Here is a 25,396-nt window from a genome sequence, read left to right as displayed (position 1 = left end):
AAATATTAATTGAGCATAGTGGTTTGGGTTAATTTCTGGGTTCTTTATTCTATTCCATTGGTCTATATGTCTGTTCTTGTGCCAGTACCAGGCTGTTTTGAGAACAATGGCTTTGTAATACAGCTTGAAATCTGGTATTGAGATCCCACCTACTTTGTTCTTCTTTCTTAGGATTGCTGTGGCTATTCAGGGTCTTTTTTTATTCCAGATGAATTTTTGGAGAATTCTTTCTAGGTCTGTGAAATATGCCTTTGTTATTTTAATGGGGAGTGCATTAACTCTACAGATTGCTTCGGGTAGTATGGATATTTTAATGATGTTGATTCTACCATCCATGAACATGGTATATTCTTCCATCTGTTTATATTTTCCTCTATCTCTTTTTCAGGAAAAAAAAAATACAGTACAATCATAGTAGGAGACTTTAATACCCCACTATCTCCATTTGGAACCTATAGTTTTCCGCATATAGGTCTTTTAGCTCCTTGGTTAAGTTTATTCCTAGGTATCTTAATTTTTTTGGTGCGATGGTAAATGGGATTGATTTTTTAGTCTCTCTTTCTGTAAGTTCACTATTATTGTATAGAAATGCCATAGATTTCTTGGTGTTAATTTTGTATCCTGCTACATTGCCAAATTCATTTATTAAGTTTAATAGTTTTTGATGTAGTCTTTCAGGTTTTTTATGTACAATATCATGTCATCTGCAGATAAGGACAACTTTACTTCTACTTTTCCAATTTGGATGCCTTTTATTTCTTCTCGTCTAATTGCAATGGCTAATACTTCCAGTGCTATGTTGAACAGGAGTGGTGAGAGTGGGCATCCCTGTCTTATTCCTGTTCTTAGGGGAAATGATTTTAGTTTTTGCTCATTGAATATGATGTTGGCTGTGGGTTTAATATAGATGGCTTTTATTATATTGAGTTATGATCCTTTTATTCACACCTTGCTGAGAGTTTTTATCAAGAAAGGGTGTTGGATTTAAAAAAAATATATATTTTATTGATTTTTTTACAGAGAGGAAGAGAGGGGATAGAGAGTTAGAAACATCGATGACAGAGAATTATCGATCAGCTGCCTCTTGCACAGCTTCTACTGGGGATGTGCCTGCAACCAAGGTACATACCCTTGACCGGAATCAAACCCGGGACCTTTCAGTTCACAGGCCGACACTCTATCCATTGAGCCAAACCGGTTTCGGCGGGTGTTGGATTTTGTTAATTGCTTTTTCTGCATCAATTGATATGACTATGTGATTTTTATCTCTCAATTTGTTTATGCAATGTATCATGTTTATTGATGTGTGGATATTGTATCATCCTTGCATCCCTGGGATAAATCCTACTTGGTCATGGTATATTTTTCTGATGTATTGCTGGATCTGATTTGCTAGAATTTTGGCATCTGTGTTTATGAAGGATATTGGCCTGTAATTCTCTTTCATTGTATTGTCTTTTTCTGGTTTTGGTATTAGGGTGATGCTGGCTTCATAGAAGGAGCTTGGAAGCATTTCTTCTTGAATTTTTTGGAATAGTCTGAGGAGCATAGGTTTTAGTTTTTCCCTGAATATTTGGTAAAACTCCCCATGTGAAGCCATTTGTCCCTGAGCTTTTGTTTGCTGGAAGATTTTTGATGACTGCTTCAATTTCTTCCATAGTTATTGGACTATTGAGATATTTAGATTCTTCCTGATTGAGTTTTAGAAGGTTGTATTTTTGTAGGAGGATGTCTATTTCCTCCAGGTTGTCCAGTTTGTTGGAATAGAGTTGTTCATAGTATTTTTTAACAATCCTTTGTATTTTGGCGGGGTCTGTTGTTATTTTTCCTCTTTCATTTCTGATTTTGTTTATTTGTGTCCTCTTGTTTTGCTTCTTCGTGAGCCTGGCTAGAGGTTCATCAGTCTTGTTTATCCTTTTACAGAACAATCTCTTGTATTTATTTGGTCTTTATGTTATTTATTTCCACACTGATCTTTATTATTTCTTTCATTCTGCTTACTCTGGGCTTGTTGCTCTCTTTGTAGTCTTTAAGTTGTAGGGTTAGATAATTTATTTCCAAAATTTTCTTGTTTTTTGGGTTAGACCCGTAGTACTATGAACTTCCCTCTCAGGACAGAGTTCACTATGTCCCATAGATTTTGAAGTGCTGTATTTTATTTTAATTTGTTTCCCGAATGTTTTTAAATTTCTTCTTTGATCTCTTTGGTAACCCATTCATTGTTTAATAACGTGCTATTTAGCCTCTATCTATTTGAATGCTTTGGGTGTTTTTACTGTAGTTGATATCTATTTTCATTAAACTGTGATCGAGAAGATGGTTAATATAATTTCAATCTTCTTGAACTTGTAGAGACACTTGTTTTGTGTCTTAACATGTTATGTATGTTTGAGAATGACCCATGTGCACTAGAGAGAAATGTATATTCTGTAGCTTTGGGGTGAAATATTATATAAATGTCAGTTAAATCCATCTGATTCAATGCGTCACTTATTTATTATTTATAAATTATGTTTTTATTGACTTCAGAGTGGAAGGGAGAGGGTGAGAGAAATAGAAACATCAGTGATAAGAGAATCATTGATTGGCTGCCCCCTACACGCCACCTACTAGCTATTGAGCGTACAACCCATGCATTTACTCTTGATTGGAATCGAACCCAGGACCAATATAGCCACAGGCCAATATTTTATCTACTGCGCCAAACTTGATATTTGCTTTTAGAATGCATACAATATAGGCAAAAATATAAGGAAATAACTAAGAAGAAAAAGACTTTGTACAGAAAGCCCTACCTAGTTAACTATGGTATTAATAAAGTCACAAAGTCATTAGGGTTTGAATTGAGACAGTGGCAATAAACACGGAAAGGAGATAATTTTGAGACTTAGGAGGTAAAATTAACTAGACATGATAAATGACTGGATATGAAGGGTAAAGAAGAAATTAGAATCAGGACAATAACAGAGTCCTAATTTGAAGAACAGTGTACAGAGGAGTCATATACTCAGACAGGAAGAAGATATAGGAACAAGTCTGAAAACAAAGTGATTCGTTCACATTGAACAAGCTAAATTTACAAAACCTAGAGCTCTGATAAAAAGTTCTATATTGGCTGGTAGTTTATACAAAAGAGCAGACACACAGAGTAAAAAACAAATTAGAATCTTATTGGGACTCTTCCTTTATATTTAAATTTCATGAACACATAATCTAGCTACTAACACTTCCTGGTGAGAAAAAACTATTCTTTTTACTAGATGAAACATTGCAGTTTAGCTGAAAAAGGACAGGTTAAATGAGGGGACTGATAGAATTATCATTATGCTTTTCAAAAGAGTCTCAGGGAAAAACAATTATAAAACAGAAGGACAGCTTAAGGGAGCTGAGGGACAACATGAAAAATAACAATGTTTGCATAACAGGATGTCAGAAGGGGATGAAAATGAGCAAGGGATAGAGAATGTGTTTGAAGAAATAATAGCAGAAAACTTCACTAACCTGGGGAAAGAAAAAAGGCACACAAGTCCAAAGGGACACAAGTGAGTCCCAAGCAAGAAGAACCCAAACAGGTCTATGGCCAGATGCATCAAAATTAAAATGCCAAAAATTAAAGACAAAGAGAGAATCTTAAAGGCAATTTGTTACCCATAAAGGAGCTCCAATAAGGCTGTCAGCTGATTTCTCATCAGAAACTCTACAGGCCAGAAGAGAATGGCATCAAGTATTCAAGGCAAAGAAAAGCAAGGATCTGAATCTAAGGTTACTATATTCAGTAAGCCAATCATTAAAAATAGGTGGAGAAATAAAGAGCTCCCCAGATCCCCCTACCCATCAAAAAAAAAAAAAGGAGCTAAAGGAGTTCATCACCACCAAACCAGCACTGCAAGAAATGCTAAAGGGAGAACCAAGATAGTGGCATAGGTGAACTGCTGCCTCCCACAACCACATCAAAATTACAACTAAAATACAGAACAACCATCATCCAGAACCATCAGAAAGTTGGCTGAGTGGAAGTACTACAATAAGAGAAGTAAAGAAGAAAACATACTGAGACTGGTAAGAGCTGCAGAGGCACGGAACAGGCTGGTCCGTAACTCAGCTGTGCTGCTTTTAATTAATTAATTAATTAATTATTATATATTTTATTGATTTTTTACAGCGAGGAAGGGAGATAGAGAGTTAGAAACATCGATGAGAGAGAAACATCAATCATCTGCCTCCTGCACATCCCCCACAACCAAGGTACGTGCTCTTGACCGAACCTTTCTGTCTGCAGGCTGACGCTCTATCCACTGAGCCAAACTGGTTTTGGCTGTGTCGCTTTTTAATCAGGAGGGAGATCACCTCTGCGGAGGTCACTTGGAGGAGCAAAGAGTCCCATCCCCTAGCCCAGGGTTCCAGAGCTAGGGAAAGAGGTCCCTATGGGCAGTAAGAACTCAGGACTGTAAAAACCAGTGTGGATTGGGCTGGCACAGAGGTTGCTGGAAACCTAGCTGATCCTCTTAAAAGGCTGGCACCACAAACTGCATTTACAAGCTCCTATTTCCTCTGAGCTCCACTGCTGGGCGAGGCTCTAGGGGACCCAGACACACACAGGTTGAAACTGGACTGTCTGGCATCAGGGCAGGAACTCGGGAGCAGCTTTCTTCCAGATGGAGGTGCTTGCAACAGTCATTGTTCCCATGCTGAGACCTCCCCAGTACAGGGCTGACTGGCAGCAATTTATGTTTGCTCTGCCCTGGTGATTCCCTGGGACCCCACCCCACCCAATTTACAACCAATGGCTCAGACTCACCAATCACCAGAGGTTGAAGTTTTTGGTGCATCCCTTTGTGGCAGTGAACACAGTTTTGTTGTAGTAATTGAGTCTTTAACTGCTGTTGGTGTCACTGGGAAGAATTGACCTTCAGGCCAATTTGTGCGCAGTGGTCTGCATATGTATAGCCTGTCTTTTCTTAGCCTAAAATCTGTCAAACAAGTTGCAGCTGGCTCAGGAAGCTTCAAAGCTATCAATAAAAGGTTCAAGACCTGACACCAGCATCAGCCTGCCTTGCTTCACAGCTGGGCCTTGTCTGGGCATTTCCAAACCTGATACAAAGAGGAGGATCTGCGGATCTTTCTGTAGCTTCTGCTGGGTGGTGCCAGGCAGTGGCTGACTTTGCACCTCCCTGGAGACCTAAGAGCCAGTGTACCCAGTGGTCAGTGTGATTTCGTTCTGGATTATAACTCTTCACATCCATGAGCGTCACACTCAAGGGGCAGATTCTGTGCGCACCAAACCCACACTGAAACAAGTTCTGCTCCATAAGGGTGTCTCCTGCATAGCAGCTCTCCCACTGTAGTTGTAGTTGGTCCCCACGGCCAATTGGCCTGGAGATCAATTCTTCCCAGTGACACCAACAGCAGTAAAGACTCAATTACAACAAAACTGTGCTCACTGCCACAAAGGGGTGCACCAAAAGCTTCCACCTCTGGTGATGGGTGAGTCTGAGCCATTGGGCTCTATAGGACACCTACTACTCAGGGCCACTCTATCAACTCAAGGAGATTTAAAGCTACCCAATGCATAGAAACAAATTACAGGGAAGCAGCCAAAATGTGGAGACAAAGAAGTAACAAATGAAATAAATGGAAGAAAGCAAACTACTGGTGACAGAGTTCAAAACCACAGTTATAAGGGTACTCAATAATCTTCTAGAAACCTCCAAGGAACTTAGTGAGATTTTCAAGTATCTTAGTGAGAATGCCAAAAAGAAAAGAGGAAAAGTACCAGTCAGAAATTAAGCATACACTGACTGAAGTAAAGAATAATATACAGGGATTCAACAGTTGACTACAGTAGTGGTTGCCAACCGTTGGTCTGCAGACTACTGGTGGTCTGTGAGGTCTGAAAGGTTGGCAACTGCTGGACTAGAGGATCTCAAGAATCAAATCAGTGATTTTAAATATGAGGAAGTAAAAAACACCCAACCAGAAGAGCAAAAAGAAAAAAAGAATCCAAAATATGAAGATAGTGTAATTAGCGTCTAGGACAACTTCAAGTGTAACAACATCCAAATTATGGAGTTGCCAGAATAGAGAGAGCAAGACACTGAAAACCTATTTGAAGAAATAATGACAGAAAACTTCCCTTACATGGTGAAAGAAATAGACTTACAAGTCCAGGAAGAACAGAGAACCCCAAGCAAGAGGAATCCAAAGAGAACCACACCAACTCACATCATAATTAAAATGCCAAAAGCAAAAGACAGAGAATCTTACAAGCAGCAAGAGAAAAACAGTTACCTACAAGGGAGTGCCCATACGACTGTCAGCTGATTTCTCAACAGAAACTATTCAGGCCAGAAGGGAGTGGCAAGAAATATTCAAAGTGATGAATAGCAAGAACCTACAAACAAGATGAGTCTACCCAGCAAAGCTGTAATTTAGAATTGAAGGTCAGATAAAGAGCTTCACGGACAAGAAAAAGCTAAAGGAGTTCATCACCACCAAACCAGGATTATATTGTATGAAATGCTGAAGAGTATTCTGTAGGACACATGTGTCAAACACAAGGCCCGCTGGCCAAATCCGTCCCGCCAGGCCTTGCAATGTGGCCCGCACCGCGCTGTCATCACTGCACTCCGCTGCGTTTCCATCACAATGACAGTTTACGACTGTTCAGTAAACCATTTGGCCCGCGATTTAGGCTGGATTTTAGATTTTGGCCCCTTCTCTGATTGAGTTCGACACCCCTACTAGGAGGAGGAAGGAGAAGAAAAAGGTAAAGATAAAAAATATGAACAACAAAGTGACAACACATACTACATATCTATCAACAAGTGAATCTAAAAGTCAAGTGAATAAAAAATCTGATGAACAGAATAAACTGGTGAATGAAATAGAATCAGGGGCATGAAAATGGAACAAACTGATGATTCTCAGAGTGAAGGGGGGTGAGCGGGTACGGAAAGATTAAACAAATATCTTATATTCATCTATTCATTATCTATGGACACAGACAATAGGGTGGCGTGGGCCTGGGATGTGGTGGAAACCAGGTGGAGGAAGCCATGGGCTGGGAAGGGGAAGATGAACATCTGTAATAATCTCAACAATAAAGATTCAAAAAAAAAAATACACGCTTACTCTTAATTCTTTTGCTATCCTGCTTTTCACTTTAATGACTTTAATTTCTTTTTTATAAATAAAGTAAGATTTAGACTTTGTCATAAATCTATTTATATGATGTCTACTTCATTAACCCTTTAGGTATTTTACTTTACATTTTTTCCTTGTGGAATTTGTTCTAATTGAGTGATTTTTTTAATTGAAAGGCATACTGTGGTAGACATACTGAGATAGTTCCTTGAACCTTTTGATAGCTTCAGAGGCCCTCTAGGGTGCTTGTGCTTTAAAGATGCAGATTCTACTACAATTTGGTATATAATCTTTTCAAATGATTTTTGGGTAAATTTTGAAAAATTTTTCTCCTAGGAAAGACTTTGAGCTATTTGTTCATCTTAAAAGGTCTTATTTCTCTGACAAAGTTATTTTTTCATATCTCTGGTTCCCTTCCTCCCTCCCTCCCTCCCTCCCTTTTTTTTGTAAAATTTATTTCAGAGAGAGGAAGGGAGAAGGAGAGAGGGATAGAAACATTGATGATGCATCGATTGGCTGCCTCCTGTACACCCACTACTGGGGATCAAGCCCATAACCCAGGCATGTGCTCTGATAGTGACCTCCCGATTTATGGGTTGATGCTCAACCACTGAGCCACAGTGGCTGACTACTGTTTCTTTCTTTAAAACTAGCAATCAAACTGTTAGGGGCATAATATTGGGGACAAGCTACAGTTATAAGAAATATTAATCATGCTCTTTTAATCATGATGGTTCTATTCTAATTAGAGAAAGGACATTTTAACATTGCTGAGAGTTGTATGCCCTAGGAATGGGGATTAACATAGTAATGCAGTCCATCCTATTTCCGAGAACTGCCTATCATTATGGAGAGATTTACAACCTTGTGGCAGAAACCATTTAGTCTAGGGGCACCTATTCTTTACAACTGCCATCTCCTATTATCTGTAATGTGGTCCCATGGTGCCCGGAGGCACCAATCCTCCTGTGACACTACTTTCCCCAGCCCACATGATTTGTAACTGTTAATGATTATCCATATTTGTAATTGCTACTTTCCTACTTAATCTTTGTACTTCTACCCAATATAAGCAGCTGGCTTATGGTGGGGTACAGAGCAGATTTTTGTGGATGACCTGCAGCTTTTCCATACCACCTGCATTATTGGAATAAACGCTTATATATGATTCAGCCCTGTTTCTGCTTAATTGACACAAGTAGTGACAGGTAGCCCAGACCCCTTGGTTGTCCGGTTAAAAAACAAACCTTACAAGAATAGGATGACTTATTATTCAGAAGAGAATCATAATCTTTAAAAATTCAACCTTTCCTTGCTCATATTTATACTTTTTGTTATTGTTGTAGATTATATTTAACACTTTGTATAGGACTAATCTTTATGGACAATAGCTTTCCTATTTAAAGAGACAGCTTTTTTAGGGACTTAATAGTTTAAAACAAATTTAAACATACTATAGTCAGACATTTAAAAGGGATACTAAATGATAGCTGACATTTCTTTGATGTGTTTCTTTATATATCCCAAATGTTCCCTTTACTTAAATATTATAATTTCTGAATATTTTTATTGTGAGTCATATTTTAGAATTTGGTATGATAGGGATCATCCTAATATATAAAAATACAGGGTCTGTAATGACTGACTGAAGGCTTGACCGAACACCGGAAATCAGCACTGACTGCCACCTGTGTGGACGCAATGAAGTAGCACTGACTGTTGAGTGGGCTGCGGATCAGGTCCAGAGGGAGGCTCGGAGAGAGAGGCAGGGTCTGATCTGCAGCCTCTGTGGCAGCTGTTGATCATCTGTTGCCTTTCTCTTTCTCTCTGGACTTTGCCAGCAGCCGCACCTCCATTTCTCTCCAGGCCTCCTCGGGGGCTGCTGATCAGCCCTGCCTCTCTGATCAGGCCTGGAGGTAGGCCCAGAGACACTGACTGGCATAGAAACCGACCAATCAGAACCAAATCTGGGTGAACTGTGAGGAGCCAATGGCTGCCTAGGAGGCAGAGCTTTTGATGCTGACTGGCATAGAAACTGACCAATCAGAACTAAATTGGCCATCAGGAGAGGACAGTTGGCAGTGAGATCAGTCCTGCAGGTGAGGGCAGTTGGGGGTGAGATCAGGTTAGCAGGGAAGGGTAGTTAGGGTGATCAGGCCACCAGGGGTGGGCAGTTGGGGGCATCAGGCAGATAGGCTGAGAGGTTAAGGGCAATCAAGCAGGCAGGAAGAGGGGTTAGGGGCAATCAGGCAGGCAAAGGTCATTAGGGGTGATCAGGTAGGCAGGCAGGTAGGCAGGTTACTGGTTAGCCAGTGGTCCCAGATTAAGAGAGGGAATGTCTGACTGCCAGTTTAGGCCTGATCCCACAGCGTGCCCAGTTGGAGAGGAGGTAGGCTGGGCTGAGGGAACCCACTCTCTGTGCACAAATTTTTGAATATAGTTCTTAAAATGAATAACCAATTTAGTATATCAGTTTCTCTCATTTCTTTTTTTAAATGTTAATTATATTTTATTATCTTTTATTTCTTCTGTAGTAAGCGTCTTTTGTAATTATATAGTCTTTGATTTCCCCTCTGCAGGTCTTTCCCAAACTATATAGGGCTATGCATATCCTATATAATAAAAGGCTAATATGCAAATTGTCCCCTTGACCAGGAGTTTAATAAGGAATTGGACCAGGGGGTGGGACTGGCTGGCCAACTGTCCACAGCCCCTCCCCCCGGCCGGCCCAGCCCAATCAGCCCTGATTGGGGCGGGCCTGCTGGATTCCACTTGTGCATGAATTCGTGCACTGGGTCTCTAGAATGCCTATAAGTTCATTGTTTAATCTCCCCCCTCAGTACATCAGTGTGTTGCATTTTATTTTTTTTAATTTTATTTATTTTTTATTTTTAATTTTTAAAAAAATATATTTTATTGATTTCTCACAGAGAGGAAGGGAGAGAGATAGAGAGCTAGAAACGTCAATGAGAGTGAAACATCGACCAGCTGCCTCTTGCACACCCCCTACTGGGGATGTGCCCGCAACCAACGTACATGCCCTTGACCGGAATTGAACCTGGGACCCTTCAGTCCACAGACCAATGCTCTACCACTGAGCCAAACTGGTTTCGGCAGTGTGTTGCATTTTAGATTCTCTTATTTATTAAAGTACAGTTTTATTTACACTATAATATTTATCTAGAAAAGGATAGTTCTAAACTGAATAAAATTTTCTCTACTAATATCCTTGTATTTTTTCTAAAGTATTGAGAACCACAGTTGAATTTTCTTTTTTAAATACATTTTTATTGATTTCAGAGAGAAAGGGAGGGAAGGCAGGAGGGAGAAAGAAAGAGAGAGAAACATCAATAATGAGGGAGAATCATTGGTCAGCTGCCTCCTGCACATGTCTGCAACCCAACATGTCCTCTTAATCGGAATTGAACCCAGGACCCTTCAGTTCTCATGCTGATGTTTTATCTACTGAAACAAACCACTGAGGCAAGTTTTCTTTAACAATTAATTTTATAGCGATTTCTAGTGTGAGGTCAGGTAAAAGAAATCTTGAGACTCATTACTGGTCCTTTATTGTCCCTATTCCCATTTCAAATCCATTTGTTTAAGGAGGGTTCTATCAGGCATCAGATATAAAAACCAGACAATAATGGGATCCTTAGAGATTTAATCATGCAAGGAGGTAGGAGAATGTCTCTGCCCTCCCCTCCTCACAGTAAGTGTTGTATTAGGTGACAGAGTTCCTTTCCCTTCTTTCTTCACTTAAACTCTGAGTTCAGGTGTTGTACTATTTACTATTTCTGTTTTTTAGATCATAAATACAATATAATAATTATTATAATACTTTTTTGTGGTGGTTTTAATAAAAATGGATATTTTAAAAGGTTTCTTGAAGTATTTATTGATAGAAAAGCTTAGTTATCTGAACCCTTTGGCATGTTAGTATTGTGGATACAGACTGTGTAATCGAGTAAAATAAAAAACAAAAAAAAATAGGTTCAGATTCTTCTACTAGGAAGAGTTACTTATACATGGCAAGTACTTAAATTTTCTGAGCTTTCAGTTCTTCATGTTTGAAGTAAAGAGAAAAAAAAAACTATTTTTTATTTTTAAAATATATTTTATTGATTTTTTACAGAGAGGAAGGGAGAGGGATAGAGAATTAGAAACATCGATGGGAGAGAAACATGGATTAGCTGCCTTCTGCACACACCCCACTGGGGATGTGCCTGCAACCAAGGTACATGCCCCTGACCGAAATCGAACCTGGGACCTTTCAGTCTGCCCACTGAGCCAAACTGGTTTTGGCTATTTTACTGAGTTTTCACAGAGAGGAAGGGAGAGATATAGAGAGTTAGAAGTATCGATGAGAAACATCAACCAGCTGTACATGCCCTTGACCGGAGTCCTCAGGCTGATGCTCTATCCACTGAGCCAAACCGGTTTCGGCAACCAAATTATTTTAAAGTTCTCCTGAGATCTGAAATTCTATGCTGTTTTGAACATTGTGAAAAGAACAGTGTCTCTATGTACCCTGTTTCCCCAAAAATAAGACAGTGTCTTATATTAATTTTTTCTCCCAAAGTTGCGCTAGGTCTTATTTTCAGGGGATGTCTTATCTTTCCATGTGCTAGGTCTTATTTTTAGAGGATGCCTTATTTTCGGGGAAACACGGTAGTAAAAATAGAGTATTTCTCTAAGTATTACAGTAAATATAATAAAGTATAAGGCAGGTCACATTTTTAACTTAAAAGTACTTTGACCTTTCCAAGTATTAATCTGTTGTTTCTCATAAAGAATCATTAAAGCGCTGCTAATGACATATTGATAACAGTACATGAAAACTTAAAAAATACAGTAATAGAAATTAAAAAATTATAATAATTTTGCTTGGGCCAGTCAATTGAGGGCCATATAGTAGCCTTGAGGGCATCAGTGTAGTGTAGCAAAGTACATCAGTTGTTCATAATAAAACTGGCTAACCAGAAGATGATATTCTTCTGTTTAAGAAGATACTAAGGTTACATAGTACATTCAATATGAACCACTCCAATTAAAATCTTTTTAAGCTTTAAAAATACACTTTAATTTTCTAAATGTATACCAACTATTTCCTTGATGCTATTATATAAAAATATATATATTACCACCAGTATATGTGCTGTTTTACTTATGGCATCTCTCATTATCATAGTTGCAATCTGAATGGTGCCTTTCTTGTTGGATTTAGCATTTGTCATTTGCCAATTACGAGTATATAATTTCTTATCAAGGACCTTTATGTTTATTGAAAAGAATAATGATTTCTTTAAAAAATATATATATTTTATTGATTTTTTTACAGAGAGGAAGGGAGAGAGCTAGAGAGCTAGAAACATCGACGAGAGAGAGAAACATCAACCAGCTGCCTCTTGCACACCCCATACCGGGGATGTGCCCGCAACCAACGTACATGCCCCTCACTGGAATCGAACCTGGGACCTTTCAGTCTGCAGACCGACGCTCTACCACTGAGCCAAACTGGTTTTGGCGAGAATAATGATTTCTTGAACTGGTTTGTAGTAATGTGTTTTTTTTTAAAGCTAAGATTTTTTAGTTGGTTTTAGAGGAGAGAGGAAGGGAGAAGGAGAGAGAGAGAAACATTGATCTGTTGCCTCTTGCACACACCCCAACCAGGGATCAACCCACAACCTGGGCACATGTTCTGATAGGGAATAGAATTGGTGAACTTTCGGTGCATGAGACAACACTCAAACAACTGAGCCACACCAGTGAGGGCCTGTATTTTTAATAATGACTGTAAAAGAGAAAGAAAGCATTTTTTGAGAAAAATTGTTTAAAATTTTAAGCACCCCAATAGCAGCCAATATCACAGTTAAAGCCATTGTAGTAGTAGGGTAATCTATGCAAATTAATAAGACACAAGTACTTTTAGAAATAAACAAACAAAAGAGAGTATCCAAAATATTCAAAATTTTGAATATTTACAGGTTGATTTCTAGGGTGGTATAGTTCTTATAGCTCACTTGTATTAAGATGAAAATGTTTGAAAATTCAACCTCTAAGAATATATTTGTTACTACAGACTTCAGTACAGAACAGTGTTTGTTATTTTGTGTGACAGGATACCCAGAGTTATATTGACGAATGTCCTGGGAACGGATTTAGGAAGAAAATACATAAAGACCTCTCCTGTAACTGAGGCCACTTTGGGTGATACAGACAACTTGCAATCAGAGCAGCTTTCTTCATCATCTGATGACAGCCTAGAATCTTGTCAAAATCTAAATCCTCACAAGAGCTTCTTTTTAAATGAAAGGTATGTTTAGTGATAACTTTACTCAACATAAATATTCTCTTGAGCCCTCCTCTATTCTTCCCCAACAGATATGCTATTACTAAATGTGAGGCAAATGTGCTCTGATGGCTAGTATGATGTTTTTCTCATGGTGGCTGCAATGGGTGTTGGAACCAACACTCCATGCATGGCTAATAACCAGTTTAAAAAACTATCAATTATTCCACTTGTATTTTGGGAAAATGGATACAGACTCTTAATGAAAATATAGTTAACTATTTGAGTATTTCAGTTAATTTTTCTGGGGCAATTGAAATCCATTCCCCTGACATCTGTATATTTCTCCTCCTTCTCTGTCCTATTCATCCATCTGTTATCCTGTTCTTCCATCCCTCCATATTGCCATATTTACTGCTTTTGTATCCAGATTCTAGAACTGTACATGGCACTTAGCTCTTAGTAAGTATCTGCTGAATGAATGGCTGAGTGCATTTCTCACAAAAATGATTTGAAATAGCTGATTCCATTAATAAAAGTGGCTTATTATACCAATAAGAGAAATGGAAATTGAAGTTGCTTTTTTTTTTTTTTTTTAAGTTCTAGAAGAGTGGGGATTGTAAATAAGAAAAAAAATATGGGAAAAAGCCAGGAGATATCAGTTAGCAGATACTAATAGATCTTTAAACTTTTACTTTATCATGAACTTCTCTTTTTACTTTTCTGCTTTCAGCCAATACAATAAATAGTCATGATCCAGTCTTACTTCCCCCCTTCCCCCTCCACCCCTGAACAACTCAGAGGTACCTTCTGGTTTGTATTTCTCTTGTAAGCCTTATTACATTAAAGAATATTTATAGTTGCCTCATTAAAGATCTACAACAAATTTCTTACATTTCTAACACATTTTATAAACTCACTTTATTTTCTTATGAACTTAAAAATTTTATGCATTTTTCTCCTTTAAGAAGATATTTTATGTTTTCACCAAGGATCTACTTAGTGAATTATCAATGACAATTTTAACTTTTTTACTCTAGTAGATCTCTTTCTGAACTTGCTGAAAAAAAAAAAGATGAGTTTCAGTGATATTATCTAGTTACTAATAAATTTGATGTATAATTAGAGATTATTAAAAGTACATTTATCATTTTATACTGTAGATGTTTATTTCTGCCTTCTCTACTGGACCATGAGCTCCTTAAGGATAGATACCATGTCTTATTTGCACTTATACCCAGTGGTTAGCTCAATACATTTTAATTTTGTGCACTTGGGTTAATGTTTATGCCATTTAACCTTGAGCTTTGGTTTCCTGAGTTGTAAAAACAAATAATTTTGAATGACTTTTTTACCTCACAAGATTGTTTATTATCTCTTTTAAATTTCATATGTGAGAATCGTATGCAAATTAGCCAAGATGCCATAATGTCAGAACCAATGTATAAGCTGCAGAGAGCTACAGGAGGGTGGGGCAGTGAGCTATGAGCAGGGAGCGCTGAAGGAGGGTGGGGCAACAGGCAGAGATCTACAGGAGGGTGGGGCAGTAGACAACGAGCTACAGGAAGGTGGGGCAATGGGTGGAGAGCTACAGGAGGACAGGATAGCAAGCCACGAGCACCAGTGGCAGTGGGTGGGGTGGCCAGCTGAGACAAGTGGCAGCGAGCTACTTGCTCATGGATTCGTGTGCTACTAGTATATGTATATGTATATGTATATGTATATGTATATGTATATGTATATGTATATGTATATACATATATCCTATCTAATAAAGAGGGAATATGCTAATTGACCTACATGCCATTGCAAAAATGGCAGTGCCTACAGCCAGTAAGGAGGGAATATGCTATTTGACTGCCACACCCTCAAAGATGGCAGTGCCTACAGCCACAAGATGGTGGTACCCAATCCCCTCATCCCCACCAGGGTGGTAGTGGTAGGCATGCAGCAAGGCTGGGACTTCCCCCAGGTGGGTCGGGCCAATCTGCATACCTGCCTCTGGAGTCTCCCAATCTCCTCAGCCCCCCAGCCGCCCAGGGTTGGCCCCAGGCACAGGCAAGCCTCAGATGGCAGCTGCCCAGCCACCCAGGGCTGCTCGAGGCTCAGGTAACCAGGGTCAGCCAAGGCTTGCGCTGCTGGAAGTGGCAGCAGCAGAGGTGTGATGGGGCATCGCCTTCCCCTGATTGCCGGGTTGCCTCCCGCCCCTGAGGGCTCCCGGACTGTGAGAGGGTGCAGGCTGGGCTGAGAGACACCCCCCTCCAGTGCATGACTTTTCATGCACTGGGCTTCTAGTGTTGTTATAACTGAAGGCTTACGCAAGACTTATGTCATTTGAGTTTCATGGTAATTGTTCATCATAAGTACCTAGATATGTAATCATAAGTAGTCATAGTGATTAAAATCATTTGCTCTGGCTCTACCAAAGCATTAGGGGTGATTTAATCATAGTGATTACTTATGATGTACTGTTATGGAATTCAAATGACATCAATACACATTCATGCTAATTGTGAGCATTCTATGAAACTATCATATTAAATGTACTTTTCAAGCTTTATACCAACTTGGGGTTAAGGTTTAATAATAATAAGTCAAAAAATTCTGGCTGTTCCTGAAACCTATAAAATAAGAGCTCTAGCTCTTCTCAAGTTTTTTCTAAATAGTTGTGATCAACAAAAGTTTGTTGCCACCAAGCTAATGACAAAGGAGTCCCCAATATGGGATATGGAAAGAGTAGAAACTTTATTCAAGGGAACAATTTGCAAACTAGGGAAAGACAGCCTCCACCAGACAAAGGGGAAGCTGTCTTTTATAAAGCATGCCCCTAGTTCCTAATTGGTTCAGAAGAGGAATCTAAATAGCAAAGTTCTGATTGGTCCATGGTCTTGATAGGTCAGATTGGTCATTATGATGGAGCAGTTCTGATTGGTTAGTATAGATGCAAATGAGGAGATAGTTGCATGGTTCTGATTGGGAGGGGCAGTTCTCAGACCGTTGATTGCAAGATGATACCATGAACTCATTCATGAGCGTTGATTCTATGGCAGGGGCAAGTGCAAGAAACCGAAGGTTAAGCCTGTTGCTTTTTCCTAAATGTGTGTATTAGAGGCTTCTGTTGCTAATGGCTGCTAGATTCTAGTTATGAATTTGTTACCAGTTAACCATGAGGGGTCCTTCTTGGAGGTATATTCTTCTTGAAATTCATTTTATGAAGTTTTCAGGTGGTATTTGATGTGGGCCTTGAAAGTTTATTCTGTGGGTGGTAATTTTCTTTGGTTCTTGCATTTGGAATGGGATACCAGAGGTGGGGAATATCTGGTCTGTGGGCCATATATGATCTGCAAAGTTATTTGATCTAACCCTGCCAAGGCATAAGTAATGAATTAGTTAAATGTTTGACCAAATATAGCAGGCTAATTTTTAAGTTGATAATTTAAATGGCCCTCCAATGATGTTATAAATATACAAACGGCCCTTGGCAGAAAATAGGTTTCCCCACCCCTGGTATAGACTTTGAAGACAGATACCTGGATTCAGATCTTAGCAGTATTCCTAACAATCTGGCTTACCTTGGGCAAGTTTATTTATTCTTTCTTTATAACAGGAGTAATGCACTCTTATATTACTAGAGGCCCAATGCATGAAAACTCATGCACTGGAGGGGGCGTCCCTCAGCCCAGCCTGCCCCCTCTCACGATTCAGGAGCCCTCAGGAGCAGGAGGCGACCCGCCCAGCAATGGAGGGGGGGCTGCCAACACCCCCATCACACCTCTGCTGCTGCCACTGCCGCAGCACAAGCCTCAGGCGGCCCTGGGCGGCTGGGCAGCTGCCATTAGCAGCTTGCCTGTGCCTTGGGCCAGCCCTGGGCAGCAGCTGCCGCCATCTGTGGTTTGCCTGAGCCTCAGTCAGTGGGGGAGAGGAGGATGCAGGAGGACCTGAGGCCCCCGGCAGGGCTGACGGGACTCCGACGGCAGGCATGTGGAGCGGCCAGCCCCAGCTGAGGAATGGAGAATACTCTCAACGAATGAGTTATAATTTCTAATTTGTTGGATACCACAGTCAGCCTTCAGCTTCGGGGGAGGGAGGAAGAGAGGGATGGGCAGCTTGTTGGAGGAGCTTGGGCGAGTTGTTAGTCAGTGGGGGGTGCAGGAGGACCTGAGGACCCTGGTAGGGCTAAAGGGACTCTGGTGGCAGGCGCCATCTTGTGATGGTCAATTTGCATATTACCTATTTATTATGTAGGATTATGCAGATTTAAGGAAATAAGCTATATTAGTATGTGATTAATAAATGATAGTCATTATGTGACTAATAAATGGTAGTCATTATTTGTGATTAATAAATGTTAGTCATTATTTTTCTTTTAAAAATATTTTTATTGATTTTAGAGAGGAAGGGAGAGGGAGAGATAGAAACATAAATGATGAGAGATAATCATTGATTGGCTATCTCCTACATGCCCTGTATTGGGGATCAAGCTTGCAGCCTGAGCGTGTTCCATGACTAGTAATCAAACCATGACCTCCTGGTTCATAACTTGATGCTCAACCAGTGAGCCATGCCTGCATGGCAGTCATTAATTTTCTGTATCTTAATCGCTGTTTATATCAAACACTCCATTAAAGGTTGTTATAGTCGATGATGCTTAAATTTTCTATGTTGGGGATACTAGTGTCTTATCTTGAGATTTTTTTTCTTTTTAAAAATCTCACCCAAGAATACCCTTTTATTGATTTGAGGGAGAGAGGAAGAGAGAGAGAGAGAGAACATTGATCAGGATCAAATCTGTAACCTATGTATGTGCCCTGACTGGGAATCAAACCTGCAATCTTTTAGTGTACAGGATAATGTTCCAACTAACCACGCTACCTGGCCAGGGCTCTTCCTGAGATTATTGTTACCTCTGTTGCTAATATCAATGCTGTGAAGGGCATTTGTAGTAGCCATACTAGTGTTACCTTTTGGTTTAAGAAACGAGGGTTATATAGTACATTTGGTTTGAATCCCAATTTAAAAAGTTTAGAGCTTTAAAAATACACTTTAATTTTCTAAACATTTAATTTATTGACTTTTTCTCTGATGCTATTATGTAAACCACATGTATTGCCATCAGTATATGTGCTACAAAGTGATCTTTGGTTGGTATCTTATTGTGCTGGGTTTGGAGGTGTCAGAGAGGCCAAGCTGCGAACGTAGTCAGGCTGCCCTTAGTGCCAGGCTTGGAGTCACTTAGCAAGTGGTATATGGCATGTCAAGGTTAGATGCTGATTGTTTGGTGTTTGCGAACCTTGAGAGATTTAGGGAAATTTGCAGTGCGAGCAGAGACTTGGTGTTTGTATGGGAAAGCCACTGGAAACTGCTCGGGGGTTCTGCAAGTTGGGTGAGGAAGGGTCTCAGGGATTTACAATGGTGGAGTGAGCTTTGTTATCCAGATAGATGGAGACTCAGATGTGGACTAGCACACATCTCGGGGTAGGTGAGAGGAGGGCTCAACAAAGGAACAGTGACGCCTGTCAGCACTTTTCTTCAGGATGGAGCTGTTCCTCCAGTCCTCGCCCTGAAGCCATACAATTTTGTTCTTCCCCATGTGCCCCTGGCGCTTTTTGAGCTGCTGCCGCAGTCCTGGAGCTCAGAGTGAGGGAATCTTTCAACTAGTAAGTCCATGTGTAGACTCTTTAAGAGGAGCACCTAGGACAACCCTCACTCCTTTGCACAGGCACATGTTACTGGGACTCCTGTTCCCAGCTTTGGAACCGTGGGCTGGGGAGCCTGGTATGGAGTTGGGATTCCTCGCTCTTCAAGGGAGACCTCTACCAGTTGTACTGATTAATAATGCGGATTTTGTAATCAAAGAAAACACAGTAATTTCAAGAGAAACATCAAAAGTGCTTTATTCAAAGTAATGTCCATCGCTAGCTACACATTTCCTCCATCTTTCAGGTAATTGGTAGATACCGTCCCAATAGTACTTTTCTTGTTTTGAGGCAAACTATTCAGAGACCCAGTTTTCCACTTCTTTGTATGTTTTGAAGAGCTGCTTAGAAAATGTGTGGGCTAATGATTGATTGAAACAAGTGGTAATGTGAAGGAGCAAGGTCTGGTGATTACAGCGGGTGGGTTAATACTTCCCAGGCAGGATCTTTTTAAAAAAATATATTTTATTGATTTTTTACAGAGAGGAAGGGAGAGAGATAGAGAGCTAGAAACGTCGATGAGAGAGAAATATCGACCAGCTGCCTCTTGCATACCCCCTACCGGGGATGTGCCCGCAACTAAGGTACATACCCTTGACCAGAATCGAACCTGGGACCTTTCAGTCCACAGACCGATGCTTTACAACTGAGCCAAACTGGCTTCGGCCCAGGCAGGATCTTTTAATGTGTCTTTAACTGGTTTTGAAATGTGTGATGGTATGTCATCATAAAGCAAAATCACTTTTGCTGTTTCTTCTGGTCCATTCTGGTCATTTCACCATCAAAGCATGGTTCAAATTGATTACTTATTGGTAGTGATTAGTATTAACTATTTCACCTGATTTTAGAAGCTCATAATACAACACACCTTCCTGATTTGGTTTTTCAGTCAATATTGATGGTTGAGCTGGGTCAATCCATGATTTTGAGCATTTGGGATTCTCAAAATATATCCACTTTTCATCACCAGTCACAATTTAGTGCAAAAAAGATTTTCTTTCCTGTTATTGAAGCAACATTTTACTGATGACTTTTCGGTTTTCCATTTGTCTTTCATTCAGTTGATGTGGCACCCATTTTTCTCCCTTTAAAATCTTTCCCATTGCTTGTAAATAATTGGAAATTGTTTGCTGAGCAATGTTTAATCTTTCTGCAAGTTGTTTTTGAGTTTGACACGCATCTTCATCCACTAATGCTTGTCATTGTTGGTCTTCAAACTTTTTCAGTTTACCTGGACATTCTTTGTCTTTCATATAGAAATCATCACTTTTAAAGCTGTCAAACCAGCGTTCACAGTATCTTAGATGGAGCATGTTCACCATAAGCTTCCTGAAGTATACAATAACTTTCAGCAGCACTTTTCTTCAAAAGTCATGAATTAAAACTTCCCACAAATGCTTTTTATGGCACGAAATTTGACATTTTTAAGGGTAAAAATATCTATGATGTTAACACCTTCAGCAAATTTGACATATGAAACTTTGAAGCTTGTCAATACAACAAAATAGCATACATATCAAATCGCATATATCAACATATGTGTAACTCCATGTATTGAAAAAAATTCGTTTTATTAACCGGTATGCCTGGTATAACCAAGATATCTCTTATGATTATTGACCACAACCTGGGGTTGTGAGATCAGCCTATTTTGCATCTCCTCCTCTCTTACCAGTCTCCATGTGTCTGCTTCTTTATATCCTTATTTACAGGAATTCTGTTCAGCTAGTCTTCAGGTGGTTCTCAATAAATGGTTCTGTAATATTTGCTGTGTTCACAAGAGGAGGCAGGAAGAGAGTTTCTGAACTTCACCCTCTCTAGGTTTGTCTTTCTACAAAAAACATCATTGCTGTTTTGATAAGAATGCATTGATCTCTAGATCTCTTTGATTAGTATTGACATCTTAAGTCTTCTAATACATGAACATGGGATGTGTTTCCATGTATTAATTTCCATTTTAAATTTTTTCAGTCATGTTTTGTAGTTTTTATTCTTTTTCCTTCTTGGGTAAGTTAATTGCTAAGTTTTTAATTCTTATTGAGGCTGTTGTAAGTAGAATTGTTTTCTTAATTTTTTTTTTAACTTTATAACTAACAGTTTTTTGTCTGATACTTTTAGAGTTTTTTTACATATATTATTTGTGAATACAGATTGTTTTATTTCTTTCCTTTCAATTTTAATGCTTTTTATTACTTTTTCTTGCATAATTGCTCTGACTAAAACTTTCAGTATTGTGTTGACTAGAAAGTGGGCATTCTTGTCTTATTCCTTGTTCTTCTTTTTTTATTTTTTTAAATTATAAGCTAGGTTGCTGATTTGAGTTATTTCTTATTTTTTAATGGGAAATCTACAGCTATTTACTTTTCCCTTAGCATTGCTTTTGCTGCATCAGATATGTTTGGATATTTTTTTCTCTTAAAGAATTTTTGTGAGTTTATTTGAGCCAAATAGTTGACAATTGCTGGGAAGCAAAATCTCATTGCATTGAGATAATGCTCCCTGTTTTTATTTTTATTTTTCCCTTTTACTTGGGATTTATTTATAGATTCATTGGTTGTTTAAGATAAGTGTGTTGTTTCCACAAGTGAGAATTTTTTAGTTTTCCTTGCATTATTGATTTCTAACTTCTTCCTGTGTGGTCAGAGATGTTTTGTATGTTACTTATTTTTCTAAACATATTGAGACTTAATTTGTTGTCTACAGTATTGTCTTTCCTGGAGAATGTCCAATCTGCACTTGAGAAGAATATGTATTCTGGTGTTGTTGGCTAGAGTGGAGTGCTCTATATTTGCCCTCCTCCACCCCAATAAATGTATATAGTTGGTCCTCGGTACCCCTGGGTTTAGTATCTACAGATTCAATGAACAGTAGATAAAAAAGTTTTTTTTTTTTCTATCTCTGGGGATCTGCAGATTCAGAGGACTAACTGTATGCATTGTTCTACACTATCGTATATAATAAAATGGTAATACGCAAATTGATCCTAATGGCAGAATGACTGGGAATGACCGGTTGCAATGATGCACACTGACCACCAGGGGGCACACATTCAACACAGGACCTGCTCCCTTGTGGTCAGTGTGCTTTCACAAGGGGAGCTCCGCTTAGCCATAAGCTGGGCTGACAGTTGCAAGTGCAGCAGCAGTGGCGGGAGCCTCTCCCACCTCCTCGGCAGTGCTAAGGATGTCTGACTGCAGGTTAGGCCCGCTCCCATTGGGGAGTGGACCTATGCCGTCAGTCCGACATCCCCCATGGGCTCCTGGGCTGCCAGAGGGATATCTGACTGCCACCTTAGGCCTGTTCCCTTGGGGAGTGGGCCTAAGCCAGCAGGCAGACATCCCTGAGGGAGTCCCAGACTGTGAGAGAGTGCAGGCTAGGCTGAGAGGCCCCCCCGCCACCCAAGTGCATGCATATTCGTACACTGGGCCTCTAGTGTCCTATATAGTGAAGAGCTAATATGCTAATGGTCATGATGTCCTCACGCCATAATGACTGTTCAGCAGGAGGCTGCATGTGCATTGGTGGAGCCGCTGTGTTGCTCTGGAGTGGGCAGAAGTGGGGAGGTGCCCTGAGGAAGTGGGACCATCCCATGGCAGGGACGTTGGGGGTGAGATCCCGTAGCACCTCTCTCACCAGTCCTTTGTCACCCACTGTTTGCACTGATTGTGCTCACCACATACCTGCCAGGGGAAGGAACGCAACATGCATACCGCCAGGAAGCGACGCTCGAAACTCCACAGCAGGCGGGAGGCATCCACGCTCTCCTCTGGCGCCATGACAGGGCAGAGTTGCCGCGTTGCTCCAGAGATGGGGTGGAAGTGGGGAGATGCCTGAGGAGGCTGGACGAGCCCAAGGCAACTCGTGGGACGGAGGGTGGAGCTTAAAGCGGCCAGAGAAGGCCAGAGAGGTCAGGGGTGGGGCAAGATGTGTTCCAGCTCTGGTTGGAGAGGTTAAGGTGTCAAGGCCAGGTGGTGGGCTTGCGTGCAGATGAGTGGGGCTACGTGATTTCACGCACTGAGTCACTAGTGTAATTGTTAGAATGACCAAAATTACTGTTTCCTATGATGTGTACTGACCACCAAGGGGCAGACAAGCAATGCAGTATTTGCCCCCTGGTGGTCATTGCGCTCCCACAAGGGGAGTGCTGCTCAGCCAGAAGCCAGGCTCACGGCTGGTGAGAGCATTGGCGGTAGCAGGAGTCTCAAGCAGTGAGCCGAGTGTTAAGGAGCAGTGAGCAGGTGGGTGGTAAGGAATGAGGGTCCCAGGCTGTGAGAGGGTCTCAGACTGAATTTTATCTTCTGGGCCTCTAGTTTCTCATAAGGCACTTGAACATTCACGGATTTTGGCTTTCATGGTGAGTCCTGGGTCAATCCTTGTTCATACTGAGGGATGATTGTAGTTAATATTTTTTTGGGGGTGAAAAATTACATGTTGATTTTTAACTGCATGTGGGTTGGCACTATAAATCCCATGTTGTTCAAGGGTGAACTGTTATCCATAAATAATCTTGTTTTACTGAACTTTGTAGTAATACATAATGTCATTGGTCTCTTATAAACTTTTTTTTTTTTTTTTAAATCGTCACCCAAGGATATTTTCCCATTGATTTTCAGAGAGAATAGAAGAAAGAGAAAGGCAGAGAGAAATATCGATGTGAGAGAAACACATTATTGGTTGCCTCCTGCATGTGTCCCTACCAAGACTTGGGCTTTGGAGAAGCCTGCAACCGAGGTACATACCTTTAACTGGAACTGAATCCAGGACCCTTCAGTCCACAGGCCAATATTCTATCCAGTAAGCCAAACTGGCTAGGGCTAAGTTTTTTGACTTAAAGTCTATTTTGCCTGATATTAGTATAGCTATGCCTACTCTCTTTTGGCTAGTATTTACATAAAATACATTCTTCCCATTCTTCACTTTTAACTTATTTGTATCTTTGCATCTAAAGTGAGTTTCTGTAAACAACCTATAGTTGGATATCATATATTTTAAAATCCATTGTGCTAATCTTTGTCTTTTGTTTGGAGAATTTAATTACATTTAAAGCAGTCAATAAGAGGACTTTTTCTGTTGTTTTGATATTTGTTTTTTGTATGCCTTATAGTGTTTTTCCCTCCCTTATTTTCTGATGAACTCTTTTTTATATTTTCTTGTTTTTCTGTAATGAAACTTTTTGATTTCCTTTCTATTTCCTTTTGTCTTTATTCTATAGATGATTTCTTTGTAGTTTAATGGGTTTTTACACTTAACATTCTAAAGTTACAACACACTAATTTGAATTAATAGCAGCCTAATGTTAATTGCATTCAAAATTGCTCTTTACAGCTCTGTTCTTGCCTCTTTTCAATTTATTGACGTCACAAAATCATATTTTTATGCATTGTGTGTTTAAAATCAGTCTTAATAGTTTTAAAAAATGCATTGGTCTGGCAGGCTGGTGTAGCCCAGTGTTTGAGTGTTGACTTATTAACCGGAAGTCACAGTTCTATTCCTGGTCAGGGCACATGCCTGGGTTGTGAGCTCGATCACACTGGATGACACCACGACCCGGCTGGCCCTACCCCCATGAAGCCCTGCTGGGCGGGGATACTGCCACTTGTCCCAGTGCCAGGGTGGGCGGTACAGCCTCAGGTCCCCTGGCACCAGGGTGGAGGGCGTGACCTCAGTTCCCTCAGCCCCAGCCTGGCGCCACGCAGCCTCAGGTCCCTGCTAATTGGTCCTTAGGCCTCACGGCATTATGGTGTCATGGTGTGATGACCATTTGCATATTAGTCTTTCATTATGATGACTAGAGGCTTGGTGTACAAAATTCGTGCATGGGAAGTGGGTGTCCCTGAGCCCAGTCTGCACCCTCTCCAATCTGGGACCCCTCGAGGGATGTCCGACTGGTGGGATCGGGCTTAAATGGGCAGTCAGACATCCCTCTCGTAATCCAGGACTGCTGGCTCCCAACTGCTCGCTTGCCTTCCTTCCTGATTGCCCCTAACTGCTTCTGCCTGCCAGCCTGATCACCCCCTAACCACTCCTCTGCCAGCCTGATCGATGCCTAACTGCTCCCCTGGCAGCCTGTTTGCCCATAACTGCCCTCCACCTCAGGCCTGGTCACCCCTAACTGCCCTCCCCTGCAGGCCTAGTTCCCCCCAACTGGTCTCCACTGCAGGCCTGGGTCCCTCCCAACTGCCCTTCCCTGCAGGCCTGGTTACCCCCAACTTCCCTCCTCTGCTGGCTTGGTCACAATAAGGGTATCCTGGATCAGGTGGGGGTT

The 25,396-nt window shown here is 40.5% G+C and overlaps 1 protein-coding gene across 12 annotated transcripts in view; it reads left to right on the top strand.

Annotated features, from left to right (window-relative positions):
• Positions 1-25,396, top strand: part of SENP7 (SUMO specific peptidase 7) — a 156,927-nt gene that overhangs the window by 62,853 nt on the left and 68,678 nt on the right. For 8 of the 12 annotated variants that reach the window (XM_036445436.2, XM_045584035.1, XM_036445433.2 and 5 more), the window contains one exon: positions 13,265-13,459. The exons of the other annotated variants lie outside the window; for them this stretch is intronic. In XM_036445436.2, coding sequence (XP_036301329.1) covers positions 13,265-13,459 — 195 coding nt within the window. The remainder of the gene's footprint in view (positions 1-13,264; positions 13,460-25,396) is intronic. 12 annotated transcript variants of the gene reach the window in all.

The sequence above is a fragment of the Pipistrellus kuhlii genome, unplaced genomic scaffold (assembly GCF_014108245.1).
Source record: "Pipistrellus kuhlii isolate mPipKuh1 unplaced genomic scaffold, mPipKuh1.p scaffold_m20_p_2, whole genome shotgun sequence".
Lineage (NCBI taxonomy): Eukaryota > Metazoa > Chordata > Mammalia > Chiroptera > Vespertilionidae > Pipistrellus > Pipistrellus kuhlii.
Note: the sequence above shows the minus strand (reverse complement) of the source record. Positions and strands in the feature narration are given on the sequence as shown.